The following is an 18,355-nucleotide window of genomic DNA, read 5'->3' as shown; positions in this document are numbered from 1 at the left end:
AATACGGGGGGTGGAGGTATGGGGAAGAAAGGTGTTCCGTTCAGTTCATTGAGGTTTGATTCAGAATAGAAGAAGAAGAAGGTTGGAGAGGAGGTATGGGGAAGAAAGGGACGGTGGGTAGGTAGTGTAACCGGGGTAAGTGGTAAATGGCGATTTTGACACAATTAGTCCTAATATTAGGCATTACCACACCCAAATTCGCTACAGGGACAAAACCGCACAAATTTGAAAACCTTAGGGACTTTTATGTTAATACCCCTACTTTAAATTATTTTCGAAGATACTTACACGAAACTAGAGTTTGAAGGCTCTTATTAGATGGAATTTTGATGAAGATTTAGGATATATTGTGTCTATTTCTTAGATTGAGTTGTATTTTTTTCCTTTTTGATTTTGATGAGAAAAGGTTATGACGGCGAGATGGTAGAATGTAAAGTATAGTAGAAAGGAAAACCCTTGAAGCTCGATGTTTGCCCTGGAAACCCTATTTCATTAGGATACACTTTAGCATGTCCAATGTAGGAATCATCGTGTATGGAGGCATATTTCCTTCATACATTATGGCCTGCATTGATGTAGAGTGCCCTTACTCGGTGCATCCCCGATTTCCTTTGTTTTGTACACTCTAATGGGTACCACATTCAGACAGGGTCAATTCGCCCTTCAAGTTGTTCGATAATGTGGTTTATGGCTCTAAAGTGGGAAGCATTTGGAAGATGCGTAAGGTTAATATGAGACCGACTCTGACCATGTGTAATACCGTAAAAATTAAAACAATTTTTCACTTTGTAAAACCATATAAATTCATTCATAATTACTTTCAAGAAAACAATGTATCAACATTATCTCATTACAAATCCCAAGATCAATTCATAATAAACTCTGCCTAATGTGTGTACAGATCATGTCGGCGCCTTCCCGCGATCATCACTGGTACCTGAAACACATTACACATAACACTGTAAGCATAAAAGCTTAGTGAGTTCCCCAAAATACCACTCTAACACATATTAGCGACTCAAGTCTATAACTCTGTTGACCCTCTGGTCAGTGTGTCTCAGTGGGACCCTCCAGTTCCAACTCTCTGTGGGCCCTCTGGCCCTAACTCTATGGACCCAAAGGTCCTGACTCTATGGACCCACTGGTCCTATCTCTGGAAACTCTGAATCATGCATATCACATATCATAATAACACATAAATAGCATATAAATACACTGGCACATAACTCTAAAATACACTGTCACATAACTCTATTACCACTCTAGGTAAAGTATAGTGAGAAGACTCACCTCAGATGTCTCGGTAAACCTCTGACTCCGTAGAAATATGATCTAGCCTCCGCCTAATCACATAAAGTAAATACTCTCATAAATATAATTCTTGAGACTAGACTCAACCCTCTCTTGGCACCCTCAGAAGGGTAAAAGACCATTTTATCCCTCTCTTGACTCAAAGACCCCATTGTTGACCAAACCCTAAAAGTCAAAAAAAGTCAACGGTCAAACTTTGACTCGACTCGTCGAGTTCACTTGGATGACTCGGTGAGTCTACACGTGTACACTGTCTCTCTAGTCTCGCTTGACACATCGAGCCTTTTCCTTGCTCGACGAGTCACACCTGGCATGAATCGCGGGGCCACCCCGACTCAACTCGTCGAGTCCCATGATGAACTCGGCGAGTTCCGCCTTGAACTCAAGTCCTCCAATTCCCCCTGACTCACCGAGTCATTCCCCCAACTCGGCAAGTTACCAAATGAGTGATCTACGGGGAACCCTCACCCTACTCGTCGAGTCTGTTCTTGGGACTCGGCGAGTTCATGTCATGCTCAACAGAGATGACCTCCTGAGGTCAGATATATTCCTCTAATCCTTAGATCTAACCTTCCCAAGCTCAAGAATCACGTAAAGTCTCTATCTTGATGCACATGCAACGTCTAAATGACCATATATGATGATTTAGCCCCAATTTCCTTAACCCAAGGTCATGACCTCCATTTCTCTTTATAAAGCTTGATGAGTAAGGCTCTCTGGACCTCTATGGATCCAGATCCAAAGCCTCATCACCAGAAAGGACTATTTGGACATCAATTCATCCCCACAAAGAGCATATGAAACCCTAAATCCATATATACTTCATAAATCAGAAGATAGATCGAAATGGTACCTCAAAGGTGATGATCTTAGCCCCAAATCCACAGAATAGCAACCTTATTTGCTCCCTCTTGGATAGGACCTCCTTCTTCTTGCTAAACAACACCACAAAGGTCAAGAATGGCTTCCTTTCTCTCTCAAAACGTTCACACACTCTGGGGTTTCTCTCTATGAACTGGTAGCCACAAATGAAGGCCATAAGGGCCTTTAAATAGGTCCCAAACCCGAGAAATTAGGGTTTCTTCCGTCAGCTCTGACTCGGCGAGTCGCTCCCCTGACTCGTCGAGTCCCCTCATTAACCACATCATCCAGTCGCGACCAGACTCGACGAGTCTAAGCACCAACTCGTCGAGTCACCTTGCATAATTAGAGAAATTACAACATAAATTAATATACATGGGAACAGGATTTTACAATTCTCCCCCACTAAAATCAAACTTCGTCCTCGAAGTCTCACTCAGCAAATAACTCTGGATACTGCTCACGCATCTCTAACTCCGGCTCCCAAGTCAGCTCGGACCCCTTCCGATGTTGCCACTGGATATGAACTAACGACACCTCCTTGTTCCTCAAAATCTTTATCCTCCTATCCCGAATCGCAATCGGCCTCTCAACATAGTTAAGGCTCGCATCCACCTGAATATCCTCTAATGGCACCACTGCCGACTCATCGGCCACACACTTCATCAGCTGCGATACGTGGAAGGTGTCATAAATCTGACCCAACTCTGCAGGTAGCTCCAACCGGTAGGCTACCCTGCCTACCCTCGCAACCACTCTGAATGGACCAATATAACGGGGTCCCAGCTTGCCCCTCTTCCTGAATCGGATCACTCCTTTCCAAGGAGATACCTTCAGGAGTACGAAGTCACCGATCTGGAACTCGAGCTCTGACCGTCGTCTATCTGCATAACTCTTCTGACGGCTCTGGGCCGTCAGTAACCTTTGTCTGACCTGCTGAATCTACTCGATCATCTGAAGCACAATCTCTGTACTACCCATCACATGTTTCCTTACCTCTCCCCAGAAATTGGGAGTCCGACACCTCCTCCCATACAAATAATGACGCCAGATCTTGAGGGCGAACACCACTGCCCCCAACTCCAGATCGTGGGTGGGATACCTCGACTCATGAGGTTTCAGCTGCCTCGATGCAGATGCTATCACATGCCCCCTCTGCATAAGCACCGCTCCCAACCCTGATATCGACGCGTCACAATACACTACGAAGTCCTCCATCCCCTCCGGAAGGGATAACATCTGGGCTTCGCATAGTCTCTGGTGAAGTATCTCGAAGGAGGCCTACTGCTCTGGGCCCCATGAAAAAGCAACACCCTTCCGGGTCAACTTGGTGAGTGGCACGACGATCTTGGAGAAATCCCTGATAAATCTCCGGTAATAGCCTGCCAATCCTAAGAAACTCCTGATCTCGGTTGGGGATCTCGGCACCTCCCAACTCATCACTGCCTCGATCTTGGTTGGATCGACCAATATCCCTTTCTGATTAACGAGGTGCCCTAGGAACTGGACCTCTCGTAACCAGAAATCACACTTGGAGAATTTGGCATAAAGCCTCTCTGATCTTAAAACTCTGAGGATCTCCCTCAAATTCTCCTCATGCTGCTCTCTGGATCTCGAATACACCAATATGTCGTCGATGAACACGATTACCAAGCGATCCAACATCGGCCTGCACACTCTGTTCATGAGGTCCATGAACACCGTCGGTGCATTGGTGAGCCCGAAAGGCATCACCACGAACTCGTAATGCCCGTAACGAGCCCTGAATGCTGTCTTCTGGAAACCCGATCATTTCGGGTCGGGTAACTGGTCGTTATCGGGTTTTTTATCGGGTTCGGGGCAGGGAGTGGGTTATCCTCGCCCCGACCCGCCCCGCCCCGATTATATATATATATATATATATATATATATATATATATATATATATATATATATATATATATATATATATATATATATAATGTTCAAAAATTTTTGCTGTTAATTGTACGCCTTCAAAGATAAAATACTTATTGTGGACAATTTTTTTAGTTATTAACAATCTGGTGTTAATGATCATTTTTATGTGTTTTGACGTATTAAACAAAACTTAAATCAAATAATTTTTAATATAATGTCCATTTTATTTTATTAAAGTGATGCATCATGTTTTTAATTTAAAAGAGTTGCTAGAACATGTATATTTTATAAGACATTGGGGTACCCTAAAAGAGAATAAAGATTTCGTTATCAATTGTTGTAAACCCGATAAGATACCCGAAACCCGACGGGGAAACCCGAAACCCAATGGGGCGCCCCGATAAGATACCCGAAAGTTATCAGGGCGGGTTTGGGAATCCATGCCCCGCCCCGAACCCGCCCCATTGCCATTCCTACTGATGATATCCAGACCTCAAATCGATCTTCGAGAACCAAGATGCTCCCTGTAACTGATCGAACAAACCGTCGATCCTCGGCAACGGGTAACGGTTCTTGACCATCAACTTGTTCAACTCCCGGTAATCAATGCACATCCGGTGTGAACCATCCTTTTTCTTGACAAACAGGATAGGCGCTCCCCACGGTGAGCTGCTCAGCCGAATAAACCCCTTCCCCAACAGCTCCTGAAGCTGCGATGATAACTCCTGCATCTCTGCAGGCGCCTTGGCGATAGGCGCAGCCCCTAGAACCAAATCGATATGGAACTCTACCTGCCTCTCGGGAGGCACACCCAGCAACTCCTCCGGAAATACATCTGGGAACTCACGCACTATCGGAACCTCATCAACTGACCTCGGTCTCTTTGAATATACCCTCGTATCCATCACATACGCTACAAATCCCTTACAGCCCTGCTGTAGACTCTGTCTCGCTCTAGCGGCTGAACAAAATGCCGATCCAGAACGTGTACCCTCGCCGTACACCGTAAGAACTCCCCCATTAGGGTCTCGTATGGTCACTAGTTGTCGCTCGCAGTCGATAACCGCTCCAAATCTGCTCAACCAGTCCATGCCCACGATGACACAGACATCTCCCATCGCGATAGGAACTAAGTCAATCGGAAACTCCACTCTAAAAATCTCGAGTATACAACCTCGAATCACCTCTGTGGCATACACTGCTCTCTCATCAGCTATGGAAACTCTCAGAGGTCGACTCAACGCCTCTCGAGTAATACTGATGTGCTGGCTAAAAGCCAAAGATACAAAAGACCGACTCACACCCGAGTCAAATAACACTAAGGCAGGTACAGAACTCACAAGAAAAGTACCTACGCATATCATAATATAAGCACAAGATCTCAACATAAAAATAAATACATGAAAGAATACATACCAGCCACGACATCGGGCGCTGCGCGGACCTCTTCCGTGGTCAACTGGAAGGCTCTCCCTCGTGCCTTCAGTGCCTCGGCCTTTGCGGGCCGACTATCTGTAGCTCTCACTACAGCAGGTGTAGATCCCTGAGATGCTCCATGTGCTGTCCCTCGCAACTGTGGACACTCTGCCTTCCGGTGTCCGGTCTGGTTGCAGTGAAAACATACTGCAAATCCCTTGGGGCAATCCTTGGCCATATGCCCCTCCTTGCCACATTTGTAGCAAGACCCTGCTCTGCACACCCCATCGTGGCTCTTGCCGCACTTGCCACAAGTGTGGCCCCTCTGACTCCCAGATCTCGAATCAGCGGGGTTGGCCCGCTTGGCTGCCGGCTGGGACTGTGCCGGTCGCCGATCCCTCCCCTGAGACTCAGCCTCCTCCCTAGCCTGGGTCTCCAGCTCTATCTCCCTCTTCCGAGCATTTTCCTGAAGCTCAACAAATGTCCGGTACGTCAAGTTCGCTACGAACTCTCGTATATCCCTCCTCAACACACTCAGATATCGGCTCATACGTGTCTGCTCGGAGGACACGTGCACTGGGCAAAACATCGCCCTCTCATGGAATCATTCGAGTAATCACTGTAACAGACTCGGTACCCTGCTTGAGGTTCAGAAACTCATGTGCCAACCTCTCTCTCTCTCTCCACCTGGGGAACGTACTCATCTCGGAACATAGTAGTGAACCTCTCCCAGTTCACTGCAGTAAGCTCAGCAGGCGTATAGTGTGCCGTCACAAACTTCCACCAGTCCTTCGCTCCCAAGCGAAGCTGGTTCAACGCGAACCGGACTCTCAAATGCTCTGGAGATGAGCAAGTAAAGAAACACCCCTCTATGTCTGATATCCACCTCATCGCTGCAATCGGGTCCTGGGTCCCCTCGAACTCCGGTGGTTTCGTGTTGCTGAATTCTCGGAACAGCAACGCATCACCACCCTGCGGCCTCGTCGCAGCTATAGCTGCAGTGGCCGCAACAACAGCAGTCTCAGAAAGAGCAGCGTATCTCTCATCAAATTTCTCAATCAGGGTGGTCTTGATAGACCCGAACATCTCTGGTATCTCTGCCTTGATGGCCGCAGCCACCTCCTCATGAATGATCCTACGGATTTCTGCATCGCTCGTACCACTGCTCTCTGGTGTGTGGTGTGTCCCTACCATGATCTCCCTCTGAAATACAACATAAGAATATTAGGGACTCACTCGAGTATAATCACACTCGATAACTCCACCCTACTTGTTCCTTAGTACTCTAGGGATTCTTACTTGGACTGCGCACTGACCCGGTATCTTCAGTAGTACGGGCCCAATACTACCGTCCATACCGCATCAGCATTCATCCCAATTCCTCCTCCCAGAGTCCCAAATCCTAAGTACTCTACTCTCTCTAATCATGTGCTACTCACTAGCTGATCTCTCATAAGCACCTCGCTGCTATCTAAACACTCTCAAGCATTTCTAGCAGCAAAACCCCTAGATTAAGGCATCATATATCAGGCCACTCTAGTCCTAATAAGAATACCTAGTCTACTCTAGCATGCATATCATAATTCATCATATAGCATAACATATAATATCTGATAACACTTATTGTAAGGGTATTTTGGGCAATCACCGTTCGGGCGCTGGCTGATCGTACACACGGCTCTGCTCTGTTTGTCTCAAAACTCTTTTCAAAACTTTTTACTTTATTTTCAAAATTTTCCTCAAATCCTCAGCTTGAGTTCAGATACGCCCGAAGATGCATCCGAATCCCTCAAACCAAGGCTCTGATACCAACTTGTAATACCGTAAAAATTAAAACAATTTTTCACTTTGTAAAACCATATAAATTCATTCATAATTACTTTCAAGAAAACAATGTATCAACATTATCTCATTACAAATCCCAAGATCAATTCATAATAAACTCTGCCTAATGTGTGTACAGATCATGTCGGCGCCTTCCCGCGATCATCACTGGTACCTGAAACACATTACACATAACACTGTAAGCATAAAAGCTTAGTGAGTTCCCCAAAATACCACTCTAACACATATTAGCGACTCAAGTCTATAACTCTGTTGACCCTCTGGTCAGTGTGTCTCAGTGGGACCCTCCAGTTCCAACTCTCTGTGGGCCCTCTGGCCCTAACTCTATGGACCCAAAGGTCCTGACTCTATGGACCCACTGGTCCTATCTCTGGAAACTCTGAATCATGCATATCACATATCATAATAACACATAAATAGCATATAAATACACTGGCACATAACTCTAAAATACACTGTCACATAACTCTATTACCACTCTAGGTAAAGTATAGTGAGAAGACTCACCTCAGATGTCTCGGTAAACCTCTGACTCCGTAGAAATATGATCTAGCCTCCGCCTAATCACATAAAGTAAATACTCTCATAAATATAATTCTTGAGACTAGACTCAACCCTCTCTTGGCACCCTCAGAAGGGTAAAAGACCATTTTATCCCTCTCTTGACTCAAAGACCCCATTGTTGACCAAACCCTAAAAGTCAAAAAAAGTCAACGGTCAAACTTTGACTCGACTCGTCGAGTTCACTTGGATGACTCGGTGAGTCTACACGTGTACACTGTCTCTCTAGTCTCGCTTGACACATCGAGCCTTTTCCTTGCTCGACGAGTCACACCTGGCATGAATCGCGGGGCCACCCCGACTCAACTCGTCGAGTCCCATGATGAACTCGGCGAGTTCCGCCTTGAACTCAAGTCCTCCAATTCCCCCTGACTCACCGAGTCATTCCCCCAACTCGGCAAGTTACCAAATGAGTGATCTACGGGGAACCCTCACCCTACTCGTCGAGTCTGTTCTTGGGACTCGGCGAGTTCATGTCATGCTCAACAGAGATGACCTCCTGAGGTCAGATATATTCCTCTAATCCTTAGATCTAACCTTCCCAAGCTCAAGAATCACGTAAAGTCTCTATCTTGATGCACATGCAACGTCTAAATGACCATATATGATGATTTAGCCCCAATTTCCTTAACCCAAGGTCATGACCTCCATTTCTCTTTATAAAGCTTGATGAGTAAGGCTCTCTGGACCTCTATGGATCCGATCCAAAGCCTCATCACCATAAAGGACTATTTGGACATCAATTCATCCCCACAAAGAGCATATGAAACCCTAAATCCATATATACTTCATAAATCAGAAGATGGATCGAAATGGTACCTCAAATGTGATGATCTTAGCCCCAAATCCACAGAATAGCAACCTTATTTTCTCCCTCTTGGCTAGGACCTCCTTCTTGTTGCTAAACAACACCACAAAGGTCAAGAATGGCTTCCTTTCTCTCTCAAAACGTTCACACACTCTGGGGTTTCTCTCTATGAACTGGTAGCCGCAAATGAAGGCCATAAGGGCCTTTAAATAGGTCCCAAACCTGAGAAATTAGGGTTTCTTCCTTCAGCTCTGACTCGGCGAGTCGCTCCCCTGACTCGTCGAGTCCCCTCATTAACCACATCATCCAGTCGCGACCAGACTCGACGAGTCTAAGCACCAAATCGTCGAGTCACCTTGCATAATTAAAGAAGTTACATCATAAATTAATATACCTGGGAACAGGATGTTACACCATGTTGACTGAATTTAACTAAGTTCTAGTATAACCTTTCTTTTTATTTTTTAGCTTAGCTCATCCCGAGCTCATTTTATTCTTGTTCTTACTTGAGGACAAGTAAGGTTTAATCTTTGGGTGATTTGATAATTTTTTTTATTTACTTCTTTTGTGTAGTTTATTTTAGCATTTTTAGTCTTTTTTGTTGCTTTTGCATTGCATATTTTATCCTTTCTGTATTTTGGATCGCATCGGATGCTTTCTCTTTTGCATAAGGTGTTTTGCAGTTTTTTGGAGTCTCGTTGTGGTTGCGGATTATCGTGTTGTTGAGTTGTTGGGCTTTGTGAGCTTTCGAGGATTTATTGGGCTTTGTGTATTCATTTTGGAAGAATTGGGCTTAATGTGTTGAAGACTTGGATGGATCATGGACTCTTGAAGATGAGCTTGCACTATCCATTTTGATGCTTGAAGATGATTAGTCCATATTTGAATGATGTGAGGTATGAAGGGGACCAATAGAATATAAGGTAGTGGGGTCGAGTAGTGGAAGAATGAGCCAATAGCATTCCAGCATCTTTTGTGAGGGTAAGGTCTCCACCCGTGCAACCCTGCGTGCTCACCCACGCAGCTGACTTCCCAGGAGCATTTTGGTCATTTGACCCATCATTTACCTTGGGGTTAGGTCTTGTAGCCCTTAGATCGATTTTGGAGAGCAAGAAGCATTCCTAATCTCATTCTTCTTGTATTTGCTAAATCCTTGATGTTAAAACACTTTTATGATCATTGTCTTGTTGCAATGAGTGGCTAGTTACTTTATTTTGGTTGACTTGGGCTAAAACCCATGGATATTTGTGAGTTTTGAAGGATTTATGTTTGGTTATCATTTATCTCATGTTTATGACTCTTAGTTCATAATTCTTATGATAATTTAATACTTTGATCATGAGTTTGGTACTTGATGAACAATTGTTGGAATCTTTCTTTGATTTAACAATGAATCACTGAATTTGCTTAGAACAAGGGCTTATGATTGTAGAGATCATCTCTAGCTTATGGATCATGATTACTTTATGGATGTGTAAGCATTGACATCCTCCGAGAATTGGGAATTCCTTCATTCTTAAGGCTAATCAATTTTATTGGGTTCAATTGCTTCAATTGAATCCTTGATTTTGATTAATAAGGTGTGTTGTGGGTTTCCCCAAACTCCATACTATCCTTGAGGAATTTTGACATATCATGTTTCATGATTGTTATAACCATTAGGTTGAATGATAAGCTTGCATATTGAATCCTAATGATAGACAAACAAGTATTCATTATGTTGAATTGTCTTGGTTGATCAGTTCTCTCTAATATCCGAGCATCTCACCATCTTGCTTAATTGCAAGCATTTTAATTTTTCAAGTCTTTTAGTTTTCAAACAAATCACAACCCCTAAGTTTAATTTTACTTGTTTAATTTTATTTCACTTGTTCAATTGGATTACATTGGTAATTGAATACAACCATTTCCTCATGGATCGATCCATTTTTTACCATTATATTATGTTTTATTTGCAAGCAAAATGGTGTAATTTGCTTGGTGGCTGAACTCAGTTGTGTTGGATATTATACTTAGAGGAACTCGTTTTGTTAACTAGTTTCAGTTGAGGTGGAATGTTGAAATATGATAGTTGTTTCTTCCACAAATGACCAGTTAAATGACCGATCCAATCAACTAGTCAAGCCTTCGACCAATCCGATCGTTATGTCGGAGAAACTTTGCTTTAGAAGCTTTGTTGGATTTCTAGGGCACTTTAAGCAAACCAATCCAATCACTACCTCTTATCACCCGTCACTGTGGGACTAGACCACTTGGTAGAGGCTCTGCCTCTTAGATTGGGGGTCTCGGGTGCGTTGATGATTTTTACTAACTTAATGATACTGGCTTCTAATTATTATCCAACTGTTAAAAAAGACTCTTATCATCCCCACTGTCGAGGTTTTGGGTTCAAATTCGATTCTCCTAATTTTGAATGTTTTAAGGTTAGCTTTCTTTTCCTATAAACAGTGGAGGAATAAGGAAAATGTCAAGGTGTAGCACATGTGATTTTGGGAAATAGCACTCCAGAAAATATATATTACACCGAGAAAATTTACCAAAAATTATCTTATAATGCTGAAAAATTTAAGAAGTAGCACCAGGAGTGCTACCCTATAAAAGAGAGAACATTTAGGGCGATGATAATGGGGTAATGTTTAGAGCAATCTGAGAGATCAAATTTTAGAGTTCCAAGTTTAGTGATTTTTGTTAAGTGTTTTATCAAAGCATCTTGCTTTGATTTTGAGCCTTAGAAAACACTTTATAATCACATGTGGAAGTCATTAAAAAAATCACGTGTGGAAGCTTTTTTAAAGGGTTACCCCATAACAATACATTGCTATTTTGTTAGATATTTTATAATCGTTCGGGTTTTGCTATTTTATAATCACGTGTGAAAACACTTTATAATCACGTGTGGAAGTCATTCAAAAAATATCAAGTGTTGAAGCTTTTTTAAAGGGTTACCCCATAACAAGACATTGCTATTTTGTTAGATATTTTATAATCGTTCGGGTTTCGCTATTTTGGTACTATTCTTATGTAGCCATACAATCTCTGTCATAGCTAGTGTAACCATATAAATTCTCTGTTTTTTGGTGTAATTAGTTATTTTTTAGATGATTGTTTATATTCATTGAGGATAAAGTATAGAAGCCTAAGCCCTAAAGCGTTCTCCAAGACCGATGGTGAAGTCGACCAATGGTTTACTTTTCTACGTATGTTAGATCAAAGAAGGAACTTTTGGAACCTTTACCCACATAAATTTATAACATAAACTTTTGCTCCACCAAAAATACGAACACACATCCTTCTCGAACCTACGACAAAGTTTTATTACTTCTAGAATCATGAAAATGCTTGAAATTTACATCATAAACACTACTCAACAGATGATTATACTTAATTCATGCAAAAAAAACAAATGATTATTCACAAAGAAATTAAACACTTCCCATCTATATGGCGACTGATCTCCTCTAATCTCATTTGATCATGTACCATCACCATTGTTACCGACTTCACCTCCATTTTTTCTCTCTTCATCATCGTCTTCTTCATTTAATGCTTCACCATCAGACTGAATAAACTGCAACTTCAATCTTCCATCTTCTCGACATGCATGCAAGAGTTCTTGAGTCGGGATCTTTACCTCCTTAAGAATAAACCTTCCATTGCTACGAAAAGATTCAAGGTACACCCATGGCTTCCCACTGATTCCAATAGAAGAAATTGGTGGAGGGAATTCCATTCCTTTTATCCTCGACCTCTTCGACTGATCACCTGATAACATCTCTGATACTGCATGCTTTGTCGTTCTTTCCTCCTGTTGTTGTTGTTTACGTTGATGATCAATATGAACATCTTGTTTTTCTTTCATATCTTCAACCACGTCATCAAAGCTTTCAAAACCAAGGCCTTCGGTGCACATGGATAAGCTTTCTGAATTCATGCCAACACTCGTGCATTGATAATGGTTGGTGGATGGACGTAAATCGTTTTTCTCATTGAAATGAAGCTCACTGAACATATCGTCAATGGCTTTATTGGGATTGATGCGTTTCCATGAATCATCAATGGAAGCTTTTGGGGTCTCTAATGGCGATGGCTTATCAAAGATATGTTGAAGGCTTCCACAGGCAGCCATATTTTCAGGTACTGTTTTTTTTTTTTTTATTATCCTTTTAGAGATGATGATTGTGTGATGAACAACACAAATACACAAAACAAGTGGGAACACAGATAAAGCCTCCTAGATACAAGGTTAACATGATGAGGAGTGGGGTGGGGTGGGGTGGGTAGGGGTAGTTGATTAGGTCAAGGTCCACAAGGTGAGGAGGGAGGGGGTGCTATCAAATAGGTGATCATGTGTTTGACAGTTGAAGAAACAATTAATGGATGAGTGGTCAATTGTTATGGTGATGTGGATATAAATTAGTGGTCAAGATTTCTTTAAAATTCATCCTTTTAATATACTTTATTATTTCAATCTTACCAAAGTCAATATATTGTTCACCACGTGAATGTCTTGACTCTCGACAAAAGTAACAAAAGCGTAAAGAAGGCTTAAATACAAGAAATATCGATGTACTATATTTGTTTTTAGCATCCTATTTTTATTTCTATATTTAGATATCGCTATAAATAGACACAATTTTCAAAATACAATGTTATAAGTTGTAACAAAGTCGAAAATTGCTTTGTATTTATATCAATGTTATTAAATACAAAATAATTTTAAGTAGTCTTATTTTATTTTGATGTTTTTCCAAATCTAATGTTCTAATTAGGAAAAAAAAATGAAATTGCAATAATAAATTAGGTAGATTTTTCAAAAATGTAATATCATAACAAAGAAAAAAGTTAACAAGTACAATGACATAATCACATAAATTTTTCATATTATAATACCTTAAAAAAAGTCAAAAGTATAACATTGTAATAGAAATAAACAAAACTAAGATATCATAACATACAAATAAATGAAATTAGATTATTGTTTCTTACATTTAACCTTAAGAACATATTGTATGATAAATTTACGATTTGTTATATAATAACACAACGTATAAATTGACAAAGAATATAAGAGAATTACTTCAAATTACACAAAAAAAAAAAAAAAAAAAAAAAAAAAAAAAAAAAAAAAAAAAAACAAACAAACAAACGAAATGATTGAATTTAAATTGATAAAAAAAAAAAAAAAAAAAAAAAAATCCACAAAGAAGTTCATACAAACCCTAAAACACAATCACTACTACTTACTACTTACACCCACCATCCTCCACCTCCTCCAACCACCACCACTCTCCGATCACCGCCACGTCTCAATCCTCTCCATCAACGCGGTTATCGAGCTCAGATTCACAATCCCTTTGCTCTTCTCCGCCACCGGAGTTTCACAAAACCCAGTTCCATAAGATTCTTCAGTGGAGGTTGAGCAGCTGAGATGATCATCATCCGTTACATTATCCAACAAAACAGAATCAGAGCCGCTAGAATCCACCTCCTTTTCTCCCTCTTCACTTCCACCGCGGCTGTGGCGGAGACATGGCGGCCCGTGGTGGTGGTGGTGGTGGTCGTTCTCATCTGGCGGACTTGCAGAGGGTTCCAGAAGTGAATCTTGTCTTTGACGGAGGGTTTTTGTGACGAGGGTTTTTAAAAACTTCATTACTTGGACTGCATACATCAAAGCTGTTAGTGGATCTGCCATCTGTCACAAAATCAAAACCAGGGTTAATATCGTAAAAGACCTTAATATATTTTGTTTTTTTTTTTTCGATTTAAATCTCGAACTTCAATTTTTTTTCTTGAAAAAACACCTTGTATTTTTCCATTTTTTTTATTTGACCATTTTAGTAGGTTTTATCAGGATTAATCTCATTAAAAACAAAAAAAAAAACTGTTTTTTTATTTAATTTAACCTCAGCTTTATTTTTTTTCTTGAAAATAACCTTGTATTTTTTCATTTTTTCCAAAAAAAAAACCCCTCAACTTTGTCTTTTTTTTTCCCAAAAAAAACCTCAGCCTTCTAACTGTTTCCGAAAAAACCTCAACTTTTTTAATATTTTCAGAAAAAACCCACACATTTTACAAGTTTTTAGAAAAAAATGACTAAAAGATCCGGATCAAAAAAAAAATGCAAGGTCTTTTCAGTAATAAAAGAAAGTTGAGGTTAATCCTGAAAAAGACCTTGCATTTTTGAACTTGACCCTTTTAGTAGTTTTTATCATAATAAAGAGTTGATATCATACAAGACCTCATATATTGGGTTTTTTTCTTGGATTAAACCTCAACTTTACTTTTTTCATGAAAACGAAATTGTACTTTTTCCGGAAAAAACCCTCAATTTTTTACTTTTTTTTCGAAAATACCCTCAACCTTTTAATCGTTTCCGAAAAAACCCCTCACGTTTGACAAGTTTTTTCTGAAAAAAATTGCTAAAAGGGTCAAATTGGAAAAAATGGGAAAATGCAAGGTCTTTTTCAAAAATAAAATAAATAAATAAAGTTGAGGTTTAATCCGAAAAAATAACAATATATAAGATCTTTTACGATATTAACCCCATAAAAAAACTTGTTAAACATAAGTGTTTTTTCCGAACAAAAAAAGTTTGAGGGTCTTTTTTCGGAAAGAAATATAAAACGATGAGGCTTTTCTGGAAAAATAAAAAACAATATATAAGGTCTTTTAAGATAACAACCCAGAAAACAAATGTAAAGTCAAACATTTTCATGAAATTAAGTCAAAGTCAACCATTTTGAATATTTTTAATTTACAAATGGAATATAATAATAATAATATATACCTGTGTCATGTTGGGTGCAAAAACCATGGCGATGTTGTGAGCATTCATTTTGTTAAAATGTTGTTGTTGGACAACATCAGCCATGAGATTAACTGCCCAATCAAGTAGGGCAGCTTCGGTCAGGGGTAGGAGCCTGACCAGGGCAGCACAATCTTCCTCCGACTCACACTGCATTACCCGCTCAGGTGAAAGTGGGTCCAACACTCCCCTCGGTAGCTCTCTAAACCATGCCTGAAAATCAAAACCACATTAAAAAAAAATGTAGTAATCAAAGACGGAACGGAATGGAATCGAAGATTACGGAATAGGAATGGAATATGTGATTCCATTCCATCATACCAAACAAACACACTTCAATCCAAAATAATATCATTTTTAATTCCTCATATATCATATATACCTTAATAAGACCTGCCAAACAATGTACATCAATACCATTTGGAACCACTCCACTATTCAACTGATTCCTCAAATGTTCTTCTTGACTATTCTCTGCATTGATTCTAAAAACACCTTCAGCCTGAAAATATAGCATAGAAAGTTGAGGGTTTAGTTGGAAACATTTACAAGGTTGAGGGGTTTTTCCGGAAATAAAACAAAGTTGAAGGTTTTTTTCGGAAAAAATGAAAAAACGTAAGGTCTTTTATCTTTTTTCATGAAAAAGATAACGATGAGGTTTAATCCAGAAAAAACACAACATATAAGGTCTTTTATGAGATTCATAACCCAATATCATACAAATAAAAAGCTATAATTAGGTGGATTATTTCAAAATATAGTGTCCTAATAAGAAAAAAAAATGAAAGTACAATGTTACAATTGGGTGAATTTTTCAATGTAAAATACCATAAGATAAAAAAAATTTGAATGTATATTGTTGTAATAGAAAGAAACTGAAATGGAAGTGTATTGATATTTCTTGGATTTAATGTTAACAAGACTATGGTGTTGCTTCTTTATATTTGCTTATTTAAGACAACTTGTGCTTTTTCATAATTGTGATTATTAGCTTATGAGGAAGAAAAAGTGTTTGAATAAGTTTATATGATACCAAATTGCAATCAGCTGATAGTTTGTTTTCATTGTTTAACAACTTCTGATTATCATGTCAAATGACAAAAAAGGGACAAGGGTAAATGTGTAAAATTGGCATGATGAAACAAGAAAAAAGAGGAAAAAGAAAGAAACAAGACCTAACTACCTAAGCTTCTTAGCTACTTTGATTTTCATAGGTAATGTTTATTATTTTGTGATACAAAAAAAAATAAATAAATAAATAAATAAATAAAAAAAAAAAAAATTTGGCATACCTGTAAGCCACCCTGACTATACAAGCGATGCTGCATGAGCAAGAGGATTGTTGGAATACTGTTGCCTCTGAAGTCGTGTGATAACTGCATTGATTCAGTGGAAACACCAAACACTGTAGCACTATAAATAAAGAAGAAGAAAAAAAACAGTTGTCAAAATGCGATTGGAGAACTCAAAATGGTTTTTGATAGGGCTATAGATCATAGGAGTAAGAGTAAAGCCTTGAAATTGGAATATAGATTTGGTTATGTGATAAAAGTCTATTTTCTTGATTATAGGCACATATGGAAAAAAAGATGCAAGAATTAATGAAAATTTGCATATAATGGTTATTAGGTTTGATATAAGACTCTCTTTTACTCGACTGTTTTAAATGAATTACAACAACAAGAACACTTTTAAAGAGAATGGAGAAGAATTAACAAGTGCTAATGACTTCAACAAACAAGAATAATCAAGTAAAAACATTAAAAAACGTGAATTTCAGGATTGTAAATTTGAAATGTACCTTGCACTAGGGGCTCTTCTGGGAACTTCAGGTTCAAACTCAACAGGAAGACCCAAGAACCCATTGAACCGATCGAAGGTAACATGCGCTACATGGCGCACATTAGTGGGCCATCCAATCTCCATAGCAGAAAGATCTTGCTGCTCTTCTGTAACTGTGGTCTTGCAAGAAGCAGCAACCCAGAAAGATTTCCTGAATAGGGTAAACAAAAGTGCCAATAACGACAGCTGTTGATTATCCCTTTCTCTTCGAACATTCAATTCATCGTCTTCGTCGTCATCTTCATGGCAATCGGTAACCCTAGAAACCCTGTCTACTGATTCTTCCGATTCTTGATTTACATACTGAAACAATGCAGTGTCATGGTGGGTTTGCAAAGAAGAAGAAGATGAAGATGGAGAATGGAGGACCTCTGTCATGGCTGTAGAAAACAAGAAGGTGGGTTTTGTCTGTTTGGATTTGTAGAGATTTTTGAGTAAAATAATATTGGTTGATTTGGCCTTTGGTGGTGGGATTAACGAAATGATTTGAGGGCAGATTTTGATTTGGGGGAAATGGAAAATTGGGAGGGAATTGTGGATTGATTAATAGAACGTGAGCATCATGATTCATGAAGTGGGAGATTTTTTTATGCTTTTTGGATGGAGCGTCTAAACTCCAAAGAGAAATGAGGAAGTTTTTTCCTTTTTTTTATTTAATCAAAATATTATATTTTAAATTTCTCCATTATATTTTGATTTACATATCCCAATCTTATTTGATATTTCAAAAGTTTGGTTTGATTATAAATTATTTGCATCATTGTCATTTTGTTGAATTGGAACTTAGATCATCTTTTAGATCAGCTTCAATAAATTCTTTGCATAATATTCATTTGATTTGTACATATTTCAATAAATTCTTTGTATAATATTTATTTGATTTTTACATATTTAGTCACTGAGTTTTTTTTCGTTTACATTTACCTCTTTAACTTCTTAAATTGTACATTTTCAGTCCTTATGACCGGTTACTTTAGGTTAGCCGAGAAAAATGACTTAATAGGATA

General features: G+C 39.4%; 2 protein-coding genes across 2 annotated transcripts; both read right to left on the bottom strand.

The window, feature by feature from the left end:
* Positions 1-12,173: 12,173 nt before the first annotated feature.
* On the bottom strand, positions 12,174-12,827 carry LOC145089621 (uncharacterized). The gene has a single exon (XM_079028037.1). It carries the CDS (start codon positions 12,825-12,827, stop codon positions 12,174-12,176), a length of 654 nt encoding a protein of 217 aa, XP_078884163.1.
* A 1,016-nt stretch (positions 12,828-13,843) lies between these two features.
* Positions 13,844-17,984, bottom strand: LOC145086894 (rho GTPase-activating protein 5-like). Its single transcript, XM_079024743.1, has 5 exons — positions 17,308-17,984; positions 16,799-16,919; positions 15,889-16,008; positions 15,489-15,719; positions 13,844-14,393 (listed from the first exon to the last, which is right to left on the bottom strand). The coding sequence occupies exons 1-5, from the start codon at positions 17,724-17,726 to the stop codon at positions 13,995-13,997; spliced, it is 1,290 nt and encodes a 429-aa protein (XP_078880869.1). The 5' UTR covers positions 17,727-17,984; the 3' UTR covers positions 13,844-13,994.
* Positions 17,985-18,355: the final 371 nt, after the last annotated feature.

The sequence above is a fragment of the Lactuca serriola genome, chromosome 2 (genome assembly GCF_051521515.1).
Source record: "Lactuca serriola cultivar US96UC23 chromosome 2, Lser_US96UC23_V15, whole genome shotgun sequence".
Classification (NCBI taxonomy): Eukaryota; Viridiplantae; Streptophyta; class Magnoliopsida; order Asterales; family Asteraceae; genus Lactuca; species Lactuca serriola.
This window is presented reverse-complemented; position numbering and strand designations above follow the sequence as displayed.

Coding starts and splice junctions, on each gene's coding strand:
- LOC145089621 (XM_079028037.1), bottom strand. CDS start 12,827: ATGGCTGCCTGTGGAAGCCTTCAACATATCTTTGATAAGCCATCGCCA.
- LOC145086894 (XM_079024743.1), bottom strand. CDS start 17,726: ATGACAGAGGTCCTCCATTCTCCATCTTCATCTTCTTCTTCTTTGCAA. Junction 15,720..15,888: donor GTTTGGCAGGTCTTATTAAG/GTATATATGATA, acceptor TTTGATTTTCAG/GCATGGTTTAGAGAGCTACC. Junction 14,394..15,488: donor TTGCACCCAACATGACACAG/GTATATATTATT, acceptor ATTTTGTGACAG/ATGGCAGATCCACTAACAGC.